Raw genomic sequence first — 24,936 nt, 5'->3', positions numbered from 1 at the left:
ATGTATTTCTACATTCTGCGTTTCCTAGCTAGGGTTAGACTAAAAGTTAGTGCTCACCAACTTACTGTAGATTTTGACAGGTTGGTGTCGAAGACAAATGTAGAAGGATAACAAGAGATTAATTTTGCCAATATCAGATGAATTCGGTTTAACAGCGGATGAGTGACATTAGAAAAAAGTTTTTTTTAGATCTTCTTCTCGTATAATCCAGCAAACAAGCTGCAGAGGATCCCTGTGGCAGCTACGATGATGGTCATAAGAAAATTTTAGAACATGCTAGGAGTTATTATACACAAAGTCATGAACTTCAATGGAAAAGTTCATTTATCCAGTTCAACTGTACATCTACACAAATTGATGAGACAAAACAAACTGCAAACTTTCCCTCTCCGATAGAGGGGGAAAAAACAGATGAGAATGAATAATGCTCTTGCCCATGCCTGATACACAGTGAATCACTTGTGGGGCTTCACTAAGCAGCAATCTCAGAATTCCAACCAGGAACGAGGTTGATGATTCCCTGAACATCATGAACAATCTTATTTCCATCATGTGAAATCTTAACTCACGATTGCCTGCTCACTAAGGCTCCAAGATATCAGGCAATATATTCTTGATACTGCAGTCAAGATTTTCCGAAACAAAACGAAATTCAGAAAATTAATTTTTAATTTTCGCTCTTTCCCTTCGAGAAAAACCTACTGAAACCACGTCCTTGTTTCTCAGGCAAAGGCGATGAGGAAGAGGATGATGGTCTCGATGACCTGAACTTTTGCCGCTTTGAGCTGCTAGGCGATTGTGGGAATAGGCTTTCTTCAGCATCAGGTGGGCTCATATGGGAGTTGCATCCAACCAGAGGTGATTCACCACCTGTTCTCTGTGTCACCAGAGCTGCAGCATTTTCCAATTCAGGCTGCCCTGGGGACAGTGGGGTATGTGGAGAATAAGCATCAGTAGGATGTGGTTTATCTTCGAAATATTCATCATTAGTTCTTTGCCTGTTGTTTGGTGAGGAAGCAAATGACTCTTTGGGTGGACGCAATGCCTGCAACTGCCTCCCAAGGAGAAGTATTGTCTCCTGACACTCTGCAAGCTTCTCTGCTGTGGCAGCAATCTCTCTCTCCTGTTATGGTTTTCAAAAAGAATCAGAGAATTTACACTTTCAGAATCAACATAACAATATCAAATATATTTCTAACAGCCACAGCTTTCAAGATTGACAAAGTTAAAAAGCATGAAGTGTTAGAGCACAGGTTACTTTTATCAAGTAGGACTGCAAAGTTGTTTATTTTCCGGTGCTAGACATCAATTCAGAAAGAACTGCATCTATTATTAACTTGACAAGTGCCTCAAAGAATGATAATGGAAATTCCATGACTAGATAGAATAGATTTACCAAAGTTGCATTCTAGAATTTTTTTTTCCGGTTAAGTGACATTGTCACCTTTCACTATGTTTTTTTACCTCGTCTAGCCCTATTTAATCTTTACTTTCTATTTTCCTTTCTTTTTCTTTTTCTTGATTTTTTCTATTAACTATTCTTGTGTCCTGATCAACTGGTGAGGTAACAGACATTTGTCTCACACCAAACATATGAACTTAGGGGTTTGAATATTGTGCAAGCTAGTAATAACCTGGAACACTGAAATGATGGATAGAATTAAAATATACAGTTGTCACAATCCAACTGACAGGAGTAATAAATCACCAGTTCAATTTGAAAAGACCCTCGAGGCATTAGTAGGACCAAAATGTTGAAGCTTGAGAAAGTGAGAGTCAAAATGATCTATTGCAAAGCAATATCATTCAGACAACTCATTGAAAGTGCTTAGATAGTTAGGCACTGATCTTTTGTACTATTATGAATTAAAGTTCTTATTTCAAATGTTCATGGAGATTATTTGCTTACCTGTTTAGTCTTCATGCCATTGTCAGCATCTGTGCACATTGAACTCTTCTCGATCCTTAAATAGGAGAACCATATAAAAGAAGTCAAAAGGATGACAAGAACCATTTCAAATGTTTCAAGAAAAAGCAAAAAGAATCAAACACGACACCAAATTGATAGATCTGCTCTTGCCAAGATAATACTATTGGCAGGTAACACTAAAGCTAACCTTTTGATCTGCTCTAGTAGATCATCGATTTTGGCCAAATCCTCCTGATGGCTGTGTCTTTCTTCGAGAAGCTCATCTCCCAGAGTTTCTGTTTTTGTACGCAGGAAATTTATTTCAGCTTCTAATTCTTGTGACCGTGCTTCAAGTAACTTGTAGGACTCAGCCATACATTTCAGTTGTGTCTCAGCTAAGATATTTGATTTCTGACTAGCAGCCAGTTGGGATTTAAGCTCTGCCAGGGTTTGCTCTGTTTCAATCAACTTGAGTTTTGAATGGTCCAACAGCTCATTACAGTTAGCTAGTTCCATCTCCACATTCTTCTTCTCCAATCTCAATTGCTCATATTCCTGATCTGTAGTCCTTGACTCAAAACCAGACACAATGGGCTGATCAAACTCAGGCTCAGAGGAAGAATGAGATAAAATTGAACACACAGAATCCTCTTTTGTTTGTTGTTGCTGACCCACTCTATTTTCCAGTAAAGTTACCTTGTCCACGTAATCCAAGTTGCTTGCTTCTCCTTCATTGTCTTTATTACATGACATGAAAGATATCACCCCAGTGGTTGTTAAGATGTCAGATAACAAAATTATGAAGTTGTATAACTTTTTCTCGCTGGACAGAACTATATCAACAGATGTCGAGAATTGTTCAACTTTTTCACTGAGTCCATGATATTCAGGAGGCTGGCCTTTAGCCTCCGAAGTTTTCTTGGCAATAGATGTGATGAAAGTAAGAATTTGAGATATAGCATTCCTTAAATTTTGATCTATGGTATGGTTAGCATCACTCCCTAAATTCCCATCTTGCTTCAATTGCATTCTGCTTCCTATAGTTCCACCTAGGTCCTCATGACACTGTTTACTCATGATATGAGAAGATTCTGGAGACCCATTGAGAATAGAAACAATACAGTTCTGGGGCATTTCTTGTGTATCCATCAAAGCAAGGCAAATATTTTTTATAACTTCTCCGACATCATTAATCTGCACTTGAGAGTTAAATATAGAAGCTATTCTTGATTTAAGTTTCAGGAGAGGAGAATCACTATCACTTGATGCAAACTCCTCAGAAGGTTGCTGATTATGGGAAGATAAACTTTCGCATGGCACTAAATCTGGCTTTTTCCCTTTGACACCATTATCCCTTTGAATGACCACAGATACAGTAGTTTCAGCATCTTCAATTTTCATATTATCTACAATACTCTCTGGAGAAGTAATAGCTCCATTTGTATCAGCTGGTAAACATGCTAATTTCTCCATCTCTAAAAAGTCATCCATAAGTTCCAAATTGTTTGATTTTTCAGCCTTGGTTCCCCCTCCAACGTCTTTGCCTTTCTTAAACTGTGAAAGTTCAGATATCAAAGCTGTAGACCAACACTCAGAAGAACTTCCTTCATCATCAACACCATCTTCAGACATGGATGTCAAGCTTGGTGGGTTGCTTCCATTATCGAAGTGAATGTCCATGTTCAAATTTGATGGGATCTTTTGTTGGTTCAGGGGCAACATTTGCACTTCCAATTTACGAAGCTTCGTTGCAACTTTAGCAAACATATTCCTTGATGCTTGTAACTCACTGTTACGTTTTGATAAGGCCTCCTTTAGCATTTTAGTTTCTTCGTCCATCGCTGATAAGCGTGCTGTCAGAAATTCATTCTCCTTGTGATACTGTTGAATGCTTTCAAAGGCAAAGTCAGGAGATGGGGCCAATGCATGATAAGTACTAGCATTCCTAGCAGGAGAGCGCCTAAACCTGGTTTCACCGTAATCATGACCTAAATTTTCAACTTCTAGCTTCATTTGAGCTAATGCAGCAGGACCAGGTAATTTCTTTCGCACAAGGCCACGTAGTCTCTGGCATTCAGCTTCCAACTTCGATATTTTCTTGATATCTTCTAGGTGCTGCTTGATTGCCACATCAGCTGATCTAATGCTCATGTTCTTCTCCTCATTGCGGATTTCGAGCTCCTTAGAGACAACATGAAGTTCGTATTTCAATGAATTTATTTCCCTTTCACGTGATTGTATATTGTTTTTCAGCATTTCAATCTGAGTTTCTGCTTGGGAGTTTTCATCACTAATTTTCATCAGCAAGTTTGAGTGTTCTTGAAGAGATCTTGAAAGTGCAGCATTCTCAGAAGTAGCTCGTAGGAGCTCCTGCTCACAATCAACTAGTTTTGCTTCTATATCAGCTTTAACATTCTCCCATTGTTTAGTTTTCATAAGCACTACGTCATGCAGTTTTTGTTCACTTTCTTCCTTCACATTCCTGACCTGCTTCATGCACTCCTTCAGAGCACCATCAAGTTGGGATGCTCGTTCTTCAGCTGTCATTTTAGACAGCATAACAGATTCGAGTTGATGTTTAAGCTCTGCTGCTTCTTCTTCAGCTTTCTCCCAACCTAATAGGAAAAATCAAAATATGAATGTTAAAAGAAAAACAAATAGCAAACCCCAGATCATTGATAATCATGGAGAACAAAGAAGCACATGATAATGCATAAGAAGTAACAAGATTATAAGAAGAGATTTTGTAGTCATGAGTCAAATTAAATCTGTGATGCAATCAGAACAGATCAACATGAACATATATTGCAAACTTTATTATACCTGAGATTGCTTCTTCGGCAACTTTCGTATGTTGTTTTACTAGGTCATCTTTGGTGGTCATATCAGATTGTGCCACAGATAGTTTTTCATTTAGTACTTTCACTTGTTCTTCCATGTCAGTGAGATGTTCATATGTTTCAACAGAGATTTGTACATATTTCACACGTTTGGTGCTATTCTGTAGATGGAGAAAATTGATTCATAAGAAAAAAAACATATAGGCCAACAAAAAAATGAATAAAGTAAATCAGCAATAAGGTTTAATTAAAAAATAACAATTGTCTACTGTACACTTGCTGTGCCAGCGGCGTACCGGCACGTGGAATGAGCGGTGCCGCACGGCACCCCTCCTAGTAGTTTCGCTGCTCGCCTTCAACTTCATCGTCGCCAATTGCCCAGTCACCGTCACCCAAGCTCGCACCCCGGTTGGGTGCCCCTAGCCCGAGGGGGAGGGGAAGAGAGAGAAAGAGAGAGAGAGATTAAAAACTTAAGTTATGAATCCGAATCGCCGTATTGTGCCATGCCATGTCGGCCGGTGAGTCGGCATGATCCGTGTCTATGGCACAACTATTCTTGAACTTAGATATATATCCAATCAATTAATAATAATAATAATAATAATAATATTATTATTATTATTGATGGGATACAAGTGCCCTACATAGCAACCAGACATAAATATGTAAACAGAATGCTAGAATTATGTTCTTTTTCCCTTTCCCTTTGTATTTTCATTTTTTAGTATGATCAATTTAATGCTCGTTGAATATAGTTAGACGCGCACTAGGGAAATATAAGATTAAGATGTAACCTAGAATTAACTTTCTTTCCAAAACAAAATGTGATAAACTTATTATTAAATTAGCGGGTACTCTAAAAGCTTAAACTATTAGATAATGATACTTTTCATCTTTCATATTTCATCTTTCATTATTTCTAATCAGTCAAATATTTTTGGGTTTCAGGTTTGAGTAAATTGAGTCGCTCAAAAAGGAGATTCAACCCAGTTTGGTTTGAGCTTGGGCCTTCGCCTATCCACGTCAACCAAGTGAATGGGTTGCAGCTAGCAGAGCAGGTTGGGCCTTTAGTTTTGGGCTCAAAAAAAAAACCAGCTCAAATTGATTAAAATTTAATTCTAAGAATTTCTGCTTATTGTCTTTTAACGATTATTAAATTAAGGTATAGAATTTTTTTATATGTGATGATTTTTCCACGCATATGGATTAGTGATTCAAGTTATTTCGCATGGACCAGAGGTGAGTAAATTCGCTTAGTTTACAAATATTTGCATACTACTTTATTCTTCATGTCATATTATCCTTCGTATAATGTTACACTTTGTGAAATATTATTCTTGATGCATCTAGTGGGACCAAATTAATAAGTAGGTATGACTTTAGAGAATAATCCCAGGCTAGATAAAAAAACTTCTCTATAGTGACTCAAGTCTACCTTAAAGTCCAAAAAACAAACATATTCCAAATTACTATTATGGTTCATTTAGGTGACTTTGGTGGGGCTTAAGAATAGTCTCGAGCTAGACCAAAAATCTTCCTAAGGTGTATCTAATTATGCTTAATGGCTAAAGGAAAAGATAGGGTTTATCTATCACTCAGTGACACCTCCTAGTGATCCTAACCAGATCAACTATAAGGAAAAGATTCGAGTATCCTCTCGAGGGTGATTTCTGATTGATATAAGTCTACAAGCACAAACCCAAAATAAGATATATGGCATTTATTCAAGATTGAGAAGTTACACAAATGAAATTTGAGCACTCTATAATTCTTGTTAAGAGCATGCTTGGCCTTATCCGCATATTATAAGTTGCTAAGCTTTGAATTTTTAAAATCATGTATTACAAAATATAGTTTTACTTTCTTTAGGTGATTTCACCTATTGAGCTAAACTTATTAGCTCATAAAACTGTTTATTGATCTGCATGTCAAATGAATGTGGTTCATTGGAACACTTTTATCTCCAATTAGGATTTGAGTTGTTCCCTTTGTCGTATTAATTGTTTTAGTATTATTTTGGAAGACTTCGGCTATCTAACTTTGGACTTCTTTGTTTCCCAAAGTTTATATAGTTAACTTGGAGTTATTGATATAAATTAGTTCTTCTATTTGATTTAGATTTGGGAATTAAATGTTAAGGCTTTATGTATATTAAGTCTATTGGGATATATAGATGGTCATGATTCTTAATTTGAGTCCTGACATGATAAAACTCATAGATGCATAAACATGACATCCTTTTTTTGGCTATTTACTTTTTACTCGAGATATTAGTTTCTGAAAAAATGCATACAGTATAGCTGCATCCTACATTTTTGAGATATTGTCACATGATCAAATCTATTTCACATCATACCATAGTGTATTTGGTGTCCATGTGTACACCTCGTAGTGTTCAAGCTGATAGAATTAGATTAGGTGCATCATCTAGTCATCAAAAAGACTTTGCCTCTATGAACACCTTAGTTGCTGGGAGCAATAAAACTTGCACCTTTATAATAATTAATGTCGATTATGTGAAATATTCACCAGCAATTACTTATTCAATATGAAGGATCTCCATTTGTTCTAGAACAAATGCATTAACCACCAAGATATCTACCTTAGGCAAGAGCAATCTAGGTTCGCCAGTCGAATCCATTTTAACATACCAGATCATCAGTCTAGCATTGAATGCCAAATGAGTATTCGATGCTGTCAGATTTATTAATCCTAATATCCTACCATTTTCTTGAATAACATATAGCTTTTCATTACATAGAAAATCTATGCTTAGGATTTCTGTTATATTTACAGTTGTCATTCTTTTTTAAAGATTTTTGGGCCATCTTGTCTCTAAGATCTCTAGCCCAACTATTGCCTAAGCATTGTGGTGTGAACACTACTATTTGCCACCTTTACTCTCGTAGGCATAAGAGGGCTACACCTATGGCTCTTTGGCTTAACAAGAGTTTTGACTAGCCTTATAGGGCTATTTTTATCTTTTTGTCTTTTTGCCTAAATAAAGACTTGTAGTCCTGTTTTTATTAGTTAATAAATATTTTAAGAGTTTTCACATATTGAGTGTTTGTTGGTAGATTCCAACGTCGGTAGATTCTGATACCCGGTTGGTAGATTCCCCGAGTTTGGTTACTTTTCCTACTTATTCTTCTCAAATCTGCAATCGAGGAGTTCGTTCTATATCAGCTTAGGTATCAAAGCCAATCGATTACTGGTTTATGGATGCTCCACCTCCTATATTCTATGCTGCACCACATCTTTTCTTTGTCAGATCAATCGCTTCATGAACATCGGAACACTACAAAGTCTGTTGCCTGTGAACATCAAGTTTTGGATCTGAGTTGCACGAGGAGATCACCCTTCGTGAGGGACAAGAAACCGTTACCATCGCTAAATCTCCATGTGAAGTTCAAAAATCACCAAAAGTAAGTTTTATTCAATAGTTCATCTTCTTTTCCCATTGTTAATAAAAAAAAGGAAGAACAGAAAACGTATCTATTAAAAAAAATCAGTTTATTGTTTCTTTTGTTATCTCTAGTTTTGAATTTTTAAATTTTGAAAATTTGAAAATTTGAAATTATGAAATTCAGATTTAGAAGATATTTGTTTTCCTTGTTTACCTGAATTAGTTTTCTTAATTTTTGGCTAGTATCTTTCTTATCCTAATTTCCTAATCTTCCTAAACCTTCCGAAATATAAATTACCTTTTTCTTAAAAATTTTGAAATACACCTTTTTCCTCCAAATCAAACCCAAAACCTAAACCTATTAACCCATCAACTCAACTAGACCCTTTTAAACCCACCATTAACCTAAACCAAACCTATCATTCTAGAGCCCAAAGCCCACTGACCAACTAAGCCCACTAGCCCAAACCTCTACACCACCACTTAAGCCAAAACCTAACTCCACCAAATAACCCAAACCCACTTAACCCATCAACCTAATAACGCAAACCCACTTAACCCATCAACCCAATAATAAACCCACTTAACCCATCAACCCAATAACCCAAACCCACTTAACCCCTACCATGCTCCACTTACCTCCACATCGCCGCTCCCCTGCCGCTGACGCCGATGCTCTTTGATGCTGACGCCGACGCTCCTCCCCATAACTTTCAACTTTCGACGGCACCCCTCCACCTTTTGTCGTCGCCTTCACTATCAACGCTCCATCCAACGATGCGACTGATCTCTACGGTTGACGCCACCATTCTGCACCGTCGACAGTCGATCTTCTTCCTCGGCTCCTCCCGCCCCCATCACGCTCTATGACCTCCACTGCCTCATCGTCACTCCCTATGGCCTCCACCACTTGCACCGTCGTCGTTGCTCCCTGCAGCGCGCACCACCGCAATTCCGGTCGGTGCCTCCTACAGCCTTCATCGCAACCGCTACTGCTACTATCATCGTCACCGCAGCTACTGTTATCACTATCATCGCTGACACTACTACTACTGCTGCTGCTGCAGCCACTGTCACCGTCGCCACCATTGTCCCTACTATCACTATCACTGCTATCGTTATTGCTGCCACCATTGGCTGCTGTCGCCTTTCAGTGGATTTGCAAAATTTAATATCCTTCCTTTCTTTAGTGTTATTTGTCAATCTTTAAATAGAAATTGTCTTTCTTTTAGTGTGGATCATAACCCTATATATGTTTCATTAAAACAAACGCTCTGCAACTGCCTACCTATTTATATTGTTTACTCAAATCAAAATAATTAATATTAATGGTAGAACTCACTAAGTAGAGGAAAAATCTTAGCATATCTAAATTCACTGTCTCGATCTTGAGGGCATGTCTATTGGTTTGCAACTTTCTACTAAATCTGACTGGCTTTTATTGAAAACTTTATAAGTGGTTGTAGGTTATTCTGTTTATTACTCTTATTGTTCGCTATGATCTCCTAGTTTGTATTTTATTATTCATTTTCTAGATTTGTTCTCTCACTAGTAAAGACACATTGCATAAACTTTTGTAGTGGTAAGGAAGTCTCAAATACTCCATCCCACTCTGTTATGGAACTAAATGCTATAGAAGATTCCCGTAGATTTTTACAAGAGTCTATCAAAAATATTACGACTAGATTAGACGACTTCAATGCCCGCCTTGAGGCTATTGAGATGGGTCATGAACAATATAAGAATAAGAGTGATGTCGGAGCATCCAACACGTAATGCAAGGCATGTTGTTCCTAATGTCGACACCTATCGACATATCCCATACTATCCTCACTATGAGAGAAGTCATGAAAGAGAACTCCCAAGCAAAATTATTGTGAAGATGCATTTGATCTTCACAATAACAGTGGATTTAGAGACAATGCTGTCTTTAGAGAATTTTAAAACCACAAGGATCAACTTATAAAGAACATTAGTCGTTTGGATTCTATTGTGTTTACTGACTGGCTCTGTAAGATTGACCACTTCTTTGAGTGGTACGATTTGCCAAAAAACCAAAGAGTTAGATTTGCCCAAAAGAAATTAGTCGATCGAGCCAAATTGTTTTGGCAAAGTTCAGAACAAATCTTAGTGCGACGAAATCAATCTCCAATCATTCATTGGCATGATATGAAGGAAATATTAAAAGAAATATTTGCCACACTCTTATCTTGGTGATCTTTTGGATCAATGGAATAATTTTAGACAAAGGAATAGGTCTGTGAGCGATTTTGTCTCCCAATTTGAGAAGTATATATTGAGGTGTAATATTATGGAGGATGAGAGGATGACGCTAAGTCGATTTAGATGTGGCCTTAACAACGACAACTAGAGAGAGTTAGTTGTCTGGGAGGTTACTTCCTTAGATCAAGCTTATACTCTTGTGTTAAACTATGAGATGGTTAGTAGGCAACATTTGCCTAGGCGACCAATTGGGCGCACACTTCCCAATTATGCACCTGCAGGCGTAAAAACTCAAACGATAGCGACCTTTCAAAACTACCCAAACTGTAGTACCTGTCTAACTTGACAAAGAAAAAGGGCTCCTCCATGAAAATGCACCTATCAATAAACCCCATCGATGTTACAATATTGACAGGCTGGTCATGTAGCCTCAAACTGTCCTTAAAAGGCTCTTTACCTTTGAGAGCAGGATGATACTATAGGGGAAGACGAGCTCGATGAGCAAGTTTATAAGCCTGACCTTGATGATGTCCAAAATAGTGACAACGACCATAGTTACCAAGATCATACTGTTGGTGTCGTTCATTATGCTTTGACACAACCCCGAGAGGTTGATGATTGACGAAGGAATACAACATTCCATACTTACAGTAAATGTGAAACTAAAGATTGCAAGGTGATCATCGATAGTGGAAGCTATATTAATGTCGGCTCTTCTAGTGTTGTATCTAGATTGGCATTAAAATCTACACCTCACCAAACTTTTATAAGGTATCTTAAGTCAATGATTCCTCAATCGCTATAAATGAAAGATGCCTAGTTTCTATCACTTTCCTTTCTTATAAGGAAGACGTATAGTGTAATATTGTGTCGATGAATGTAGGGCACATTATTTTGGGCTGCCCTCAGTTATTTGAAAAGGAAGATAACAAGAAAAATGCTTATAGTAATAAGGGTTTGCACATAATAAATTCTAAAGAATTTGAAAAGGAAGCAAACCAAGGTTCTATTATATTTGCTATGGTAGTTTGTGAAGTTGGGATCCCTACCTCACATCGTTAACTAAAGAAGCTGCTCCTATACTAAACGAGTTTCAAGATGTGTTCCCAAATGATTTTCCAGATCAATTGGCTCATTTGTGTGATATCCAACATACAATCAACTTAGTCCCTGGGCTTCTTTTCCAAACTTGTCACACTACTAAATGAGCCCCAAGGAACACACTAAACTACAATGTCAAGTGAATGAACTTTTTACAAAGGATTTCATTTACAAGAGCTCAAGTCCTTGTGTTGTTTCTGTCTTGCTCATGCGAAAGAAAGATAAGTCTTGACGTATGTATGTTGATAATCGAGCCATCAATAGAATAATGGTCAAATATCATTTCCCATTTTGCGGCTTGATGACATCCTAGACATGATAGCAAGAGCTTCAATCTTCTCTAAGATCGATCTCAAAAGTGGTTGTATAAATGGTTAGTGATGTATTTTAGTCTATCTAATGCCTCAAGCACTTTCATACGTGTTATGACATAAGTGCTTCAACCATTCATGGAAAAATTTCTTATGATCTTCTTTGATGCATTTTGATTTATAGTCGGTTGAAGGAGCTTCATTCCGTCCATTTACGTCAAGTCTGTCTTACGCTTCGTACTGCTCAACTCTGACAATAGAAAGAAGTGTTCTTTTCCTGTGGATCAATTCATCTTCCTAGGATTTGTGGTTACATCTGAAAGAGTCCGCGCCAACTCTGAAAAAATCAAGGCAATCATTGATCGATCGGAGCTGCGAAATATTCCTGATGTGTGTAGTTTCATTGGCCTTGGTACTTTTTATCAACGCTTCATATGAGAGTTTAGCACTATCATGTTTCCAATCGCTGTTTGCTTGAAAAAAAAGGGATTTTCATTAGAGTAAGTCGGCAAGTAAGGAATTCGAAGAAATTAAGAGAAAAATGATAATGGCGCCTCAAGCATCGAGACACCCTTTTGCCTATTTTAGTAAGAAATTAAATGAGGCCAAATAAAAGTACTCCACTTACGATAAAGAATTCTATGCGGTTATTCAAGCTTTGCACTATTGACATCATTACTTGCTCCCGCATGAATTTGTTCTTTATTCCGACCATGAAGCTCTTCGATTCCTAAATTTTCAAAATAAACTAAATTCAAGACGACTGATGCCCTTAGTAGACAGGTTAGCCTTCTATCTACTATTAGTATTAAAGTCACTAGATTTGACGACATGAAGGAAGACTATACGTCTTGTTCGGACTGTGGAGAAATTATTCTCACTTTGCTGAGTAAACCAAATGTAGCTTTGAACAGTTATTCCCTCTAGGATGATGACCTTAAATTTAAGGCTAACAAGCTATGTGTTCCCTGTACATCCGTACATGACTTTCTAGTTTAGAAGATCCATGTCGGTGGCTTGTTAGGTTATTTTAGACGTGATAAGATGGCCAATATAGGACCTACAGATTGGCAAAATACCGAAAAAAAAAACACTGGAGTTTACACCCCGTTACCTATGCCTGATCACGTATGGCAGGACGTGAGTATGAATTTGTCCTTGGATTATCTTGCACCTTTGAAGAACATGATTTGATCTTTATGATTGTAGATCTCTTCTCTAAGATAGCTTATTTCATTCCTTGTGCCAAGACTTCTAATGCTTCACATGTGGCAAAATTGTATTTTGCCCATATAGGAAGTTATATGAAAGCTATTGTATCTGATCGAGATGTTCACTTTATGAGCTATTTTTGGAAAACCTTATGGCACATGGTTGGCACAAAGTTGAAGTTCTCTATAGCTTATCATCTCCAAATCGACGATCAAATTGAGAGCGTCAATTGTAGTCTTGGAAATCTTTTGCGATGTCTTGTGGGTAATCATAATAGAAACTGGGTTGTTATTTTTCTTGTAACCCAATTTGCATATAATAACTCCATCAATAGGATTATAGGCATGAGTCTATTTGAAGTTGTTCATAGTTTTAAAGCACGCAAATCTTTAGATCTGTTGCCCATGTCATCTCATGCTAGAGTCCTCAAATCTACCGAAGTATTTGCACATCATGTTCATTCTCTATATCAGGAGATCACTAAGCGAATTGAGGCGAGTAATCTTCATAAAATACATGCCGACTTGCACAAGCATGCCAAGAAGTTTAATATAGGAGATCATGTTATGATTCATGTCAGACCCGAGCAGTTCCCTTTAGGAGCTGTTCAAAAGTTGCATGCTCATAATGTAAGACTTTTCAAGTTCTAAAACCTGTAGGAGCTAATGCTTGTCATTGATATTCCCTCTGATTACGGCATTAGTTGTACTTTTAGTATTGAAGATTTAATAGATTACCAACAACCTATGAACATCCCTACTGAGCCATATGCTACCTCCACTACTATTCCAAACATACATGATATACCACCTACCATTTCTCCTTTTCTATTCACACTACAAGAAAAAATAGATGCTATATAGATGATTATTTCTCTTTTTTAATTCACACTACAAGAAAAGATTGACATTATTTTAGATGATCAAATAACATCAACTGTAGAATGAGGGGTTCACATTTTCTAGTTTGCTGGCAAGGTTGACCAAAGTCTGATTGTACATTGATCACTCGTGAGAAATTACATCAGCTTGGCCCTGATATCTTGGAGTACTATCAGAGCCGTTCACACCATCACTCAATCCACGTTGGGAGAATTGGTGTGGATACCACTATTTATCAAATTTTCTCTTATAGGCACAAGAGGGCTACACCTATGGCTCTCTGGCTTAACAAGGATTTTGAGTAGCCTTATAGGGCTATTGTTATCTTTTTTGTCTTTTTTTTTATTGATTAATAAATATTTTGAGAGTTTTCACATATTGAGTGTATGTTGGTGGATTCTAATGTCAAGAGATTTCCCAGGTTTTGTTACTTTTTCTAATTGTTCTTCTCAAATTTGCAATCGAGGAGTTCATCTTACATCATACTGTGGCAGCATTCTCCTATCTACCGATCTAGTGCCTATGGACTTTTAAAACCTCTAGTGGTCCTAGTGTACAATATAACCTTACTTGGGAGCATGACTGGCTAATCAACATTTAATATGATTCTTTTGAGACTTGATTCAATCTTTATTGTTAGATATGAATTAACGGAAAGAAAAATTACAATCATACAAAAATAACATGTCATCCAGTAAGAAGAGGTCAGTTAGTTTACTAGCTAACCAAAATAGCTATTGTTGCATCCAAATAGAATAAGCTGAACAAAGATTTTGGTGAAGATGTTCAACAAATGCTCATAAGCATTTCAGGTAATAACTCTATATTACAGTTCTGCTTGTAAAGCCCCAAAAATTGAGGATATACTCACGCCCATTCAAATCCCAATTAATTAGAATAAGTTTCCTAATTTGTTTAGCTATTCAAATATCTCTCTCTCCTCACACATGCATGGTGTTTATCTCTCTCTCTCTCTCTCTCTCTCTAACCGTAGCCCTTTCCTCCTCAAGAAAAAAAAAGGACCAGGAGAGAAACAAAACAAGAAGAATGGAGGTTGCTTGGTGTTTCACAAGCAAAGGTAGGAATTCTATATGAGAAGATAAATGACACCTGAAGTGTAGATTTAGTATTTTTTAATACCTAGGCAGATGAGTCTGTTTATGTTGATTCATGAGTTGTATTTATTATTTAGAGACTATTACTCAAATCCACTTCTTGTATGCTATTAAAATTTCTTGAGCCCAAATGTGCAACGGAGTGTTAGAGTATAAATAGTAAAACCATTGTTTTCTATCAAATTAAGCTTTTAGAATAGTTAGTGATGTAACATGAGATTAATATATATATATATATATATATAACTATATAGCTATATATATAACTTTTTTTGCGAATTATGAAAATAATTAATGAAATCACTCATGAGGGGAGGAAAGATGAGTGAGCAAAAGATGCTTCCCAATCTAGATCTCAATAATGCAAAACTACAAAATATGCAGAGGGAATGTGAATACAGATCTTTCCTTACTACTCCACGTATCAAGTATAATGATCATCCCCCAAAATATGGTTTCTTCTAACTGCAAGGACAAAATGGTTCAAGATGAACAGTCATGATACCTTGTTCACTTGAAATAGTATTAAGGTCTGTGTCTATAAACAGGTATACATCAATACCCCTTATCTTCTGAAAGACAAGATGCAAAAGATTGTTGTAACAATTAAAATAGATGCGGTTACATTGATTGAATTAAGTGAACTACCAAATGAATTTTGATGACTATATAATGCCTGAAAACAAAAAAATTAGTATGGTGGATCACCTGTCCCTTGCAGTTAAAACGGAAGTATCGCAAGCTACATGCTAGAAAATTAAGACAATTTTTTGAATTCAATAGCAATCTTCATTTGTCCTGGAACCACAACTAGGAATCTTAAGATATAAAAGATTAAGTTAAAGAAAAAATAATCCAGCAATGAAGAAAAACAACTGCATGTAGGAGGTCTTCCAATAATGCTACTGAATAGGTGGATCTGTCTCACCATGGTAGCCCAGTAACTGTTGCATTTAAGTTCCAACCATATTACATAAAATAGAAAGTCAGCATGTAACTAATAGGTTTAGATTATTATGACAGGGCAAACAGCGCATACTTAGGGTTAAGAATAATCAGATCCATTCTAAGTTTAGTATTACTGCACAAGTAACTAATTGTTAAGTAAAATAATAAACAGGGAGGGCTGTGCCAGTCGGCACTTGCCGTGCCAACGAGGGCATGACACCTGGGGATCGGCATGGTAATCATTGAGTAAAAGTAAGCAAAGAACCTGATCCTCTTTGTTGCCTCCTGAACTGGGTGAAGATGAAACAACTGAATCTGTTGCATTTATCGTCTTCTCAGAAGACTTCTTCTTCCAAGGCCAGCTTCTCCGGTCCATTTTATTACTAGTTACCTTTTGGAAGGTGCTGAAAATTAATAACATCCACTCATTAACAGTGGAGTAGAATAGACCTTGATGATATATGCAGATAGTAATTACAAGAATAATAAAGAAAAAGAGAGATACATATTGAGTAGGCAAGAAAAATATAAAGATAATAACAAAATCATACCCAAAGACTGACCAAAAGTGACATGAAATAACATGTTGCATATTACTCTATGAAGCACTCATAGTAATTTAGAGAAAAAAGAAAAAGAAAAGGCATCTCAGTATCAGAAATGCTTCCATATAGTATTGCAACAACTATCTTATCTAAAACCTTATGCTATTAGTGTTGTGCCTATAGAAGTGATCAATAAGAAATGCACAAGTAGCAATAGAAAAATAAAATAAATCAAAGCGAAAGAGACACCAAGATTTACTGTAAGAAAACTAGTTGACTAAAAAAATTTAGTTTGGTAACAATGATGGCCATGCCGACCAGCACGTGGCACGTGGCACGAGGGGTGCCGCACCCCTCCAAGCAACTTCGCCCCTCGCTGCTCGTCGTAGACCAGCCGTCGCCGCTCCTTGCGGACCTCATCCTCACCGTTCGCCATCATCTCGCTAGTGTCTCATCGCCCCTAAGTAGCCAATCGCACGCGACAAGATATCCTAAACTGTGGAGGAAGGAGTGGCGGGTCAGGTCGAATCGGGTGAAATAAAAACTGAAGTTACAGATTGATTAAACGGCGACGATGAGCAGCGAGTGGCGAAGGGTGAAGATGAGTAGTCTCCCTCACATTTTTCTCTCCCTTTCTTGCAGCACGTGCCTTTGGCACGACCATCCATGTTTAGTAACAGACTAACAAGTAACAACACATATCATGCCTTTAATGCCCCCTCATGTGTAGCCCCAATTCTGCATGTGAACAAATAAAAGATAATACTATAATAGGATGTCTAGCTCATTATATTTTAATATTATGACTTGGGAATAAAAGCAAGTTATTAAGACTTAAATCTATGACCACTAGAAAAAGTAGCTCTAATACTATGTTATAGATAACCAATTAACCTAAATGCTTAAGTTAGAATATAAAAGAAAAAAGAATCATCATTCTCTAATAGCTTTAGTTTTTATAGTAGTTGGTGAGTTAGTATGGTAACAAAGTAGAGGTCCTGAATTCAAATTTTGCTAGGCTTATCTGTTATTTAAAATATAAAATATCCATCTATTCAAGTCAAGTCCACTTTTTGTGCCTCATGGATTTGCTCTTGGTCCGTCTGTTAAGAAATAAAAGGCTATGAAGCATAGTATTATTCCAGGTCAGCTTCTCCATTCTTCTCTCCAATCAGGTAGGCTCACCTTGAGACCATAAATCATGCAACTGCTAACTTTTCACAATTACAAAAGAGAAATCTGTACAAATAAATCTACTAAAAAACCCATGAAAAACCCCACTTAAAACTTGCGACCAAATCTTTGTATGCACCCTCTCAAGTATCCTCAAATCCAGTGAATACAAAGTCCCAAATAGAAAAACAAGAATTAGAATAAAATCAAATTGTTCCTATCTCTCTCGCAATGCTTGGTTGTCCATCCAAAATTGCACCAATTTGCTTCTACTATTATGCAGAGAGACGGAGAGAGAGGAGAGAGAGAAAGAGAGACACGAGAGAGAGAGAGAGAGAGAGAGAGAGAGAGAGAGAGAGAGAGAGAGAGAGAGAGAGAGAGAGAGAGAGAGAGAGAGAGGGCAGCTCCTACAGCAGAAGAAGCAAAAAAGAGGGAGAAATTAGAGAGAGAGAAGATTGTTGTTGTAGTCATAAGAATACTGTGGCGCTAAGAGGTGCGAGAGGGAGGAGAGAATGGGAAAAGGGATTATGAATAATCAACAAGATTTCATTTTATGTTTATTTTATGTTTTACTTTCTAAATTATCCTTTTTATCTCTACTAGATTATTCTGTACATTGAAATATGGTTGGAACTTTGAAGTTTCAATTTTGGTTTCGGTTGGTTTTGATTTCAACCACTAGAAAAAGAATGAATGTTTTAGGCTGAAATATAATGGTTTTAGCTTATTGTGGTCCAAATAAATGTCAACCAGAAATCTTGATAATTTCTGCCTTAACCAATGAGTTTTGGTTTTGGTTTTAATTAAGTTTCAGTCATTAATGTTCCACCTCAAGTGAAACTTCAGACCATATTTGAAAGGGATCATAAAGATAAGCAATTAGTTACTGACAGTGGATGACAACATGATAGCTTGGTCACTCCCGATAAAGATGAGTAAGATGCAACTAGTGTGGACAGTAGATGAATAGTGATCTTAGTCATCTGAAACAACATTTGGCTAAAAAACAAAGAAATATAATAGCTTACTCTAAGGTGAGCAAAAGGTTAGAAAGCAATGACAGTTTGTTCTCAGCTTTGTGTTTCCTACTCTACGTATTCTAATATTTCTATCATTACAATATATATAGCAGGAACACATATATAATGAATTTGCATTGAAGGTCAAGTATCCCAATTTCTCATATGTGGATTCACTCGTAGGTACCATATCTAAGTAAACTATACTTTACAATTTGGTGGATAAACCTAGATGAGAGAAGCAAAATTTATAACCTTATTTCAATTCATCAGGCTAAAACGGAAGTTCAAATGGAACAATTTCCAAATATTTTCTCTACTAGCACGGTTCAATAGCAGGCCAATTGCTATAACCTTCAAAAGCTTTCACTCACTAATGATCATTTGTCATAATAAAATGGACATGTATTTCCATGTGCAATTAGCTATAAGCCTATAAATTTTCCTTATACACAAATACAAGCAGTTCTGCAACAAACAAATTTTCTTCAAAATTTATGCTGCGCAATTCTGATGAAGTAGAAAATGCGACATTGTCTAAGTGCACAAGCAAGTGCAAATATTGATTTTCAAGAATCAACAATATTGAATTGTAGATCATCAACATCAAATGATTTATATGTAGATACACTAAAATAAATGCATTCAACGTGTATTGTCTAATACCTACATGATATAAGATGTGAATATCAACATAATATTTTAATTTCTAATAGAAGATTTACTAGGTTGTGGCCTTTCTATAACCACAATATCAGATGTTGACATTCAAACAGAAACCAAGATAAAGAAAAATGTTCCCATTTTTTGCATTAATTATCATGATTTGACTAAGGGTTCATGACTATACTACACGTTGGTTCTACATTCTAAATTCTAAATTTTGGCCCATACATGTATATTTCTTCACTTTTACCCCATGAGATTGGAATAATTGGATGAGGTTGTACATGCTTGTGACTTGAAATGGTACACGCAAATCATCTTATACAAGATGACACTCAAGCTTTGACATCTCAAGAAATTATGCAGATTTTCCTTCATATTGTATCATGAAAGAGATTTTGCTTCATCACCTAATTATTTCCATAAGGATTTCCACATGTTTGTGGTTATACTTCCAATACCATATTACAATTTATTTTGCAACGAGATTCATTCAGAGGACAGTGTAAAGCATCTCGATAGCATGTATATTGCTTCAATTTGATCAAGCATCTTTAACTTTTGGAACTTTATTATAGAAGTTAGTACTAGTGTTTAATGATAACTATTCAGCTATCCTTCACAACTACAATTTATAGATTATTGCATTCCAGTGAGCTGGTACTTGTCAATTTTGCTTTTCAAATACCATACTTTCTTAGTATATACCCTAAACTCCAAAGGCTCAAATTGTCTTCAGATCGTCATAACACCATTTCGAATATGATGAAACAGAAAACATGCAAATTAGTCTCTTTTTATTGAAAATCTGGCATGGAAGCAGGTGAAATGAATGCTATCCTCTACCACATTTGTTCTGACTTAACAATGAAAAGTCTGTCTACGGACTTTTCATCGAACAAAAATTAAAACTACTAAAAGTCTACCATATGCCTTATCTAGTTCATGCTACATGGTGTAGCAACTAGCTAGTTCACTTTTAATATGCCAAAATGAGACCACATGCTTTTAACATTTATATATTATATGCTATCCAAATGTATTAACTTAATATAAGTATGGATAACCTAGTAGTTATATGTTGTCAAACAAATTACAGAAAAGTGAGATGAGCTTATATGCATAGTTCGCCATATACCAGGACTAATCCGAAGTCTCTCTCTTTCTCTCTTTCACTCGCTTTCTCTCTTTCACTCTTTTTTTCTTTTTTTCTCTCCTTACTAATATAGCATTGTTACAGAGAGATCTAGCTCCGACGAACTCCAACAAACTCTGTCAAACTCCAATATATAATTTTTTAATTTTATGTCTTTATTTTTCTCTCAATTTTTCTTTTATTTCTTTCGCTTTCTCCATTTTCTTCTTTTTTCTTCTTCACTGCACCGTGGTTTTTTTTTCTTTTGTTTGGTTTTCTTCTACTCACTCTTTTTCTAATCTTTTCTTCTTTCAACTTTCACTGCACCGTAGTTTTTCTTTTTCTTTATTTTTTTATTTTTTCTATTTTTTTCTATATTTTTATATGCATAGTTCTTTTTCTCTTTTTCTAATCTATATTTTTAAATAATATTTAAAATTTTACATAATTAAAATGTCCAATCCGATCCAGGCAATCGATACGATCAATATGGCCGATACGTATCATTTTCTTGGAAGGCCAATCCCAATCACAATCCCAATCTTTCGAACGTTCCTTATATGAATTGATGCAAATATATGAGTTTGTTGATTAACTAATAATGTAAAAGGGCTCAATATTGTGTCAGGCAATCCCCTAGAGTAAAGCTTGTTGTTAGCTTAGAAAAGTGGCTTATACAAACAACCAAAACTATGTTGTTCCTTGGAAGATTAGAACCAAATTTGTTCTCTCTCACGAAAATGAGAAGAGGTAGTAATTATAAACTAGCATGAAAATACCTAAGATATATGCTGGATTTGGGCACTTTCTTCTGAACCACAACAACCTTGCAAAGTGTGGTGAAGTCTAGATAATGCCCTCACTCTGGCATGAAAGATTGATGACTTCAAGAATTGTGCTTCTCATAAGAATGAATTTACTTCACTCTATCTTCTCCAATGAATTCTAGCCTTCTTATTCATTGTCACAAACTCATTCAGATCCAACAGCTGTATAACTCAGGTCTGTCTAATGTGATTATTTCTTGATAAAATGGCCTAACAAATCAAGAGCATAATCAGAAGTTCAGAACCATTCTGACAATCTCAACAATGTTTCCTAATATTAAGTACTAGTCGTTGTAGATATTGCCAGTATGACCAATAATGTCAAAACCAACAAACCATTCATCATCAATTACTTCCTAATTATAGTAGTCCACAATGACAGAGCAACATGCACTTGGCAATTGATACAAGTTAACTCCCAGACTTGAAGACCAGGTGGGGCATGCACTTTTAAGGCACAAAAAAGCAAGAATCTGATCACACAGACTGTATTAGGAGCATCCATTACCCAGTAGTATATAGTAAGTACACCAAATGAAGTAAGAGTTCTTCCAGAGGAAAATTTTCAATTGAATGAAGTAACTGAGAGGTAAAACTCGATTTTATAAAAAGAAACAAAAATTATCAATTTTGGCATCCCCAATGGATGAATCAGAACAGAATTAACGAAGGAAAAAAAAAACATAAAACAGAGGAAGAATCCCCAATGCAGATGAGCAGACATTAAATTCTCTAAGATAATTATAGGTTCCAGATTGAAGCCCGCAGTATCTGATTATGAGAGATACCAATAAAAGATTAAAGGCAGCAATAATTCGAAGGAGATAATCCAAGATTCCCTAACAAAAACCACTATAACGAAATTGAAGGAATAATCAATTTCACATAAAGGAACGAAGAAAATTCTTTCTTTCACCACTCTCATCGATGTATATTAAACTGTGCGGTAATGAAACAGCAACAGCAAAACGCCATCTTTTCGCAATAAGAATGAAACTGTGTGGTAATGAAACAGCAATAGCGAAACCCAATAAGAATCTCTTAATTTCCAACCACAAGAAAACCAAGAACGAGTCTGTAATCTCAATTACAGACTCGCATATGGCTCGAAACCCAAAAAAAACTAGCAAAGGCTGCAAGAAACGAAAAGTTGGTATTGCTTACCAGATCGAATGCAGCTACCAACGCATACTTTTGAAGATGATTACGCTAATATTATAGATTGGTAGCAACATAAGACGACGGCCTGTCATTCCTTGTAGCTTTCTTTTGGCCCCTTCATTGGAATGGATCTACTGCAATAGTTTGGTAGATATAGGAGAAGAGCAGTGTGGAGGAAGACAGTGGAAGAGATAGCAGGTAGTTATTGCTCTTTCTCTCCCTCTCTCTTACTCTCCTCTCCTTTCGGTGTCGTACACTTTGCTGTCCACTTCGGAACGAGAGAGAAAGAGAGAGTAAAGAGTAAAGAGGACAGCAAAGAGAGGAAAAAGGAAGTGGTAAAAATATTCCCGTTAAGCTGCCACTTAAAAAGCTGAGAAGAGCATCCAAAGATGCCCGCTTTTCTTTGTGGGTATATTAGATCGAAAAGAGTACTACCTCAACTTAAGGACTCTAGCAAGTAAATGAGGATAATTAAAGAGTTTTTGTCTCTCTCCTAAATTTTATTTTCCAAATAGACTACATTCCAAATTTAATAATCTACTTTCGCTAATTCGGAGTACAGATCATCAAGCCGAATATAAAGCGTTGAACTCATCCGTGTTTTACTTTTAGATCGGAACATTAATCAGTTCTTTTTTTTCCATTAAGTCACTAATCTATTCAGGTATGTAGATATCAAAGAAAAAATGCTGAATAGTTTACTGAACAATTCAAAATAAATGAAGCTAAGTATATTTCATAATAAATTTTTATCTATTTAATCTAAGAACGAACTATTGCCACACTATCAAAAAAAAAAAAAAAAAAAAAATTCTCATGACAAATCATATGATCAAAATAAATAAATTAATACAAAATTATACAATATTTAGCGGAAAAACTTAGACAAAAAAATTTAAATCAAAATTTGAAGGATCTATTGTCCTTTTTTTATTATTTGTACAATATGTTTTCCGAGAATGGCAACCTATTCCTATAGATAGCTCCTTTCTATTTCCTCCCAACATCATATATTATTATCAAATAATAACCGAGTGCAAAATTGTGAACTTTAAAAAAAAATTTATATTTTCAGTTATATCTTTCTAGTATGAGGTTCGATTAAGATCTAGTCAAAATCATTACATTCCTTAATATTTCATCTTCGCAACCGTATATTAAATCTCTAAAATGGACGACTAATTACAAGCTTCCAAATTAAACAATTCAATGTTTTAACAGTAAAGCACTGGATAAACTGTTCGCTGTTTTATACGAAAAAGATAGATTCATCTTTTTCATTGATACAGCAATGAATTATTCAGTGCTTTCCCTAATAATTAAATCACCAAGATATTTAATAGTTTACGCTTAACATAAAATATTAAATAATTTATTATTTTTAATGTTAACATATGCCTCTTTTGACATATAAGTTTGTCGTATAATATATTTGGGTAAGTAAAATTTGGGAGAGGGCTAGTTTGGTAAAAAGCAATTAAATCCAAACCTCTTGAACTGTTATTTCTTTTTCATAGAGATTTTTTATTTATCTTTTATAGCACTTTAATTCTCTCGATTATACAAAATTTATAAAATATCTTTCTTCTTATTTATCCGTTTAATTTTTTGTTAAAAAACTGCCAAGTGACGTTCACGTCATTAATTTTTAGTTGCACCGAGGACCATTTAATTTTATTTAAAAGAAACAAAATAAAATTAAAAATCCTGAAAAGCCAAACCAATTAAAATACATTTTATTAGTGCATACACTCGTAGACGCAAAATTTCACATATTGCAAAATATAATTACTATGCTTACGCGTACCCGTTTATTTTTTAGCATATGGGTTCTTGAAGCAAGAAGTGTCGGTAGTCAGGTCAAATATAAATATCTATCTACCATAGCAATTAATAGGTGGGGACATTCTGTGGTACCACGTATATAGTGATGTACTTGTTTCTTTTTTTTTTCTATTTTCTTTGTACCACCTCTTTTGACCATATTATTACATATAGATCATACCGTGAGGTTGTTAATTTTTCACGTAACACTGGGCTAGCAGAAAAGATAAGTTTTGAAATAAGTTTCAACAAAAAAGTACTGTCGTAAATATTTTTTTTCATGCAGCAGTAGATTGTTCAAAATTCTAACCTTTCTTGGGCATCCATATACCCTTCATAGAGAAAGATAACTTGGATTTAATAGTAATATGAAAGATCTTTTATGTTAAGAATATCACATGAATACAAAGAATAGCACAAAAGTAATTATACAAATAACACGAAAATTCTAAGTAGTTCACCAGTATATTCTACGTTGATGGAGATCTCACTGGTTTCACTACGTAGATAAAAAAACAAACAAAGGAGACCAGTCTTCCATAAGGTCTTTCACAAACTTTTATAATATTAAACTGTGTTATGAGTTGTGAGTTGTTTTAATCTTATAGTTGTCTTTTATTTATAGGTTCTCAAAGGGAAA

The 24,936-nt window shown here is 35.7% G+C and overlaps 1 protein-coding gene across 5 annotated transcripts; it reads right to left on the bottom strand.

Annotated features, from left to right (window-relative positions):
• Positions 1–301: 301 nt before the first annotated feature.
• LOC140783562 (filament-like plant protein 4) lies at positions 302–22,804 on the bottom strand. 5 transcript variants are annotated; one of them, XM_073130473.1, is made up of 8 exons: positions 22,476–22,778; positions 17,111–17,229; positions 16,810–16,987; positions 16,212–16,350; positions 4,733–4,910; positions 2,118–4,524; positions 1,910–1,964; positions 302–1,123 (listed from the first exon to the last, which is right to left on the bottom strand). In XM_073130473.1, exons 4-8 carry the CDS (start codon positions 16,320–16,322, stop codon positions 668–670), a joined length of 3,207 nt encoding a protein of 1,068 aa, XP_072986574.1. In that variant the 5' UTR covers positions 16,323–16,350; positions 16,810–16,987; positions 17,111–17,229; positions 22,476–22,778; the 3' UTR covers positions 302–667. The 5 variants fall into 5 exon arrangements, with proteins under 5 accessions (XP_072986574.1, XP_072986575.1, XP_072986573.1 ...); XM_073130474.1 differs by lacking the exon at positions 17,111–17,229 and having other exon boundaries at positions 22,476–22,754; XM_073130472.1 differs by lacking the exons at positions 16,810–16,987; positions 17,111–17,229 and having other exon boundaries at positions 22,476–22,804.
• Between the last annotated feature and the right edge of the window lie 2,132 nt (positions 22,805–24,936).

Source organism: Typha latifolia, chromosome 3 (assembly GCF_019914945.1).
Source record: "Typha latifolia isolate L0001 chromosome 3, TyphaL0001v2, whole genome shotgun sequence".
In the NCBI taxonomy this organism is placed as follows: domain Eukaryota; kingdom Viridiplantae; phylum Streptophyta; class Magnoliopsida; order Poales; family Typhaceae; genus Typha; species Typha latifolia.
This window is presented reverse-complemented; position numbering and strand designations above follow the sequence as displayed.

Excerpts from the sequence above, each read along its gene's own strand:
- LOC140783562 (XM_073130472.1), bottom strand. The coding sequence starts at position 16,322 with ATGGACCGGAGAAGCTGGCCTTGGAAGAAGAAGTCTTCTGAGAAGACG. Across the intron at positions 4,911-16,211 it reads GAGGCAACAAAGAGGATCAG|AATAGCACCAAACGTGTGAA; the intron begins GTTCTTTGCTTA and ends CTCCATCTACAG. Across the intron at positions 1,124-1,909 it reads ATGGCATGAAGACTAAACAG|GAGAGAGAGATTGCTGCCAC; the intron begins GTAAGCAAATAA and ends AAACCATAACAG.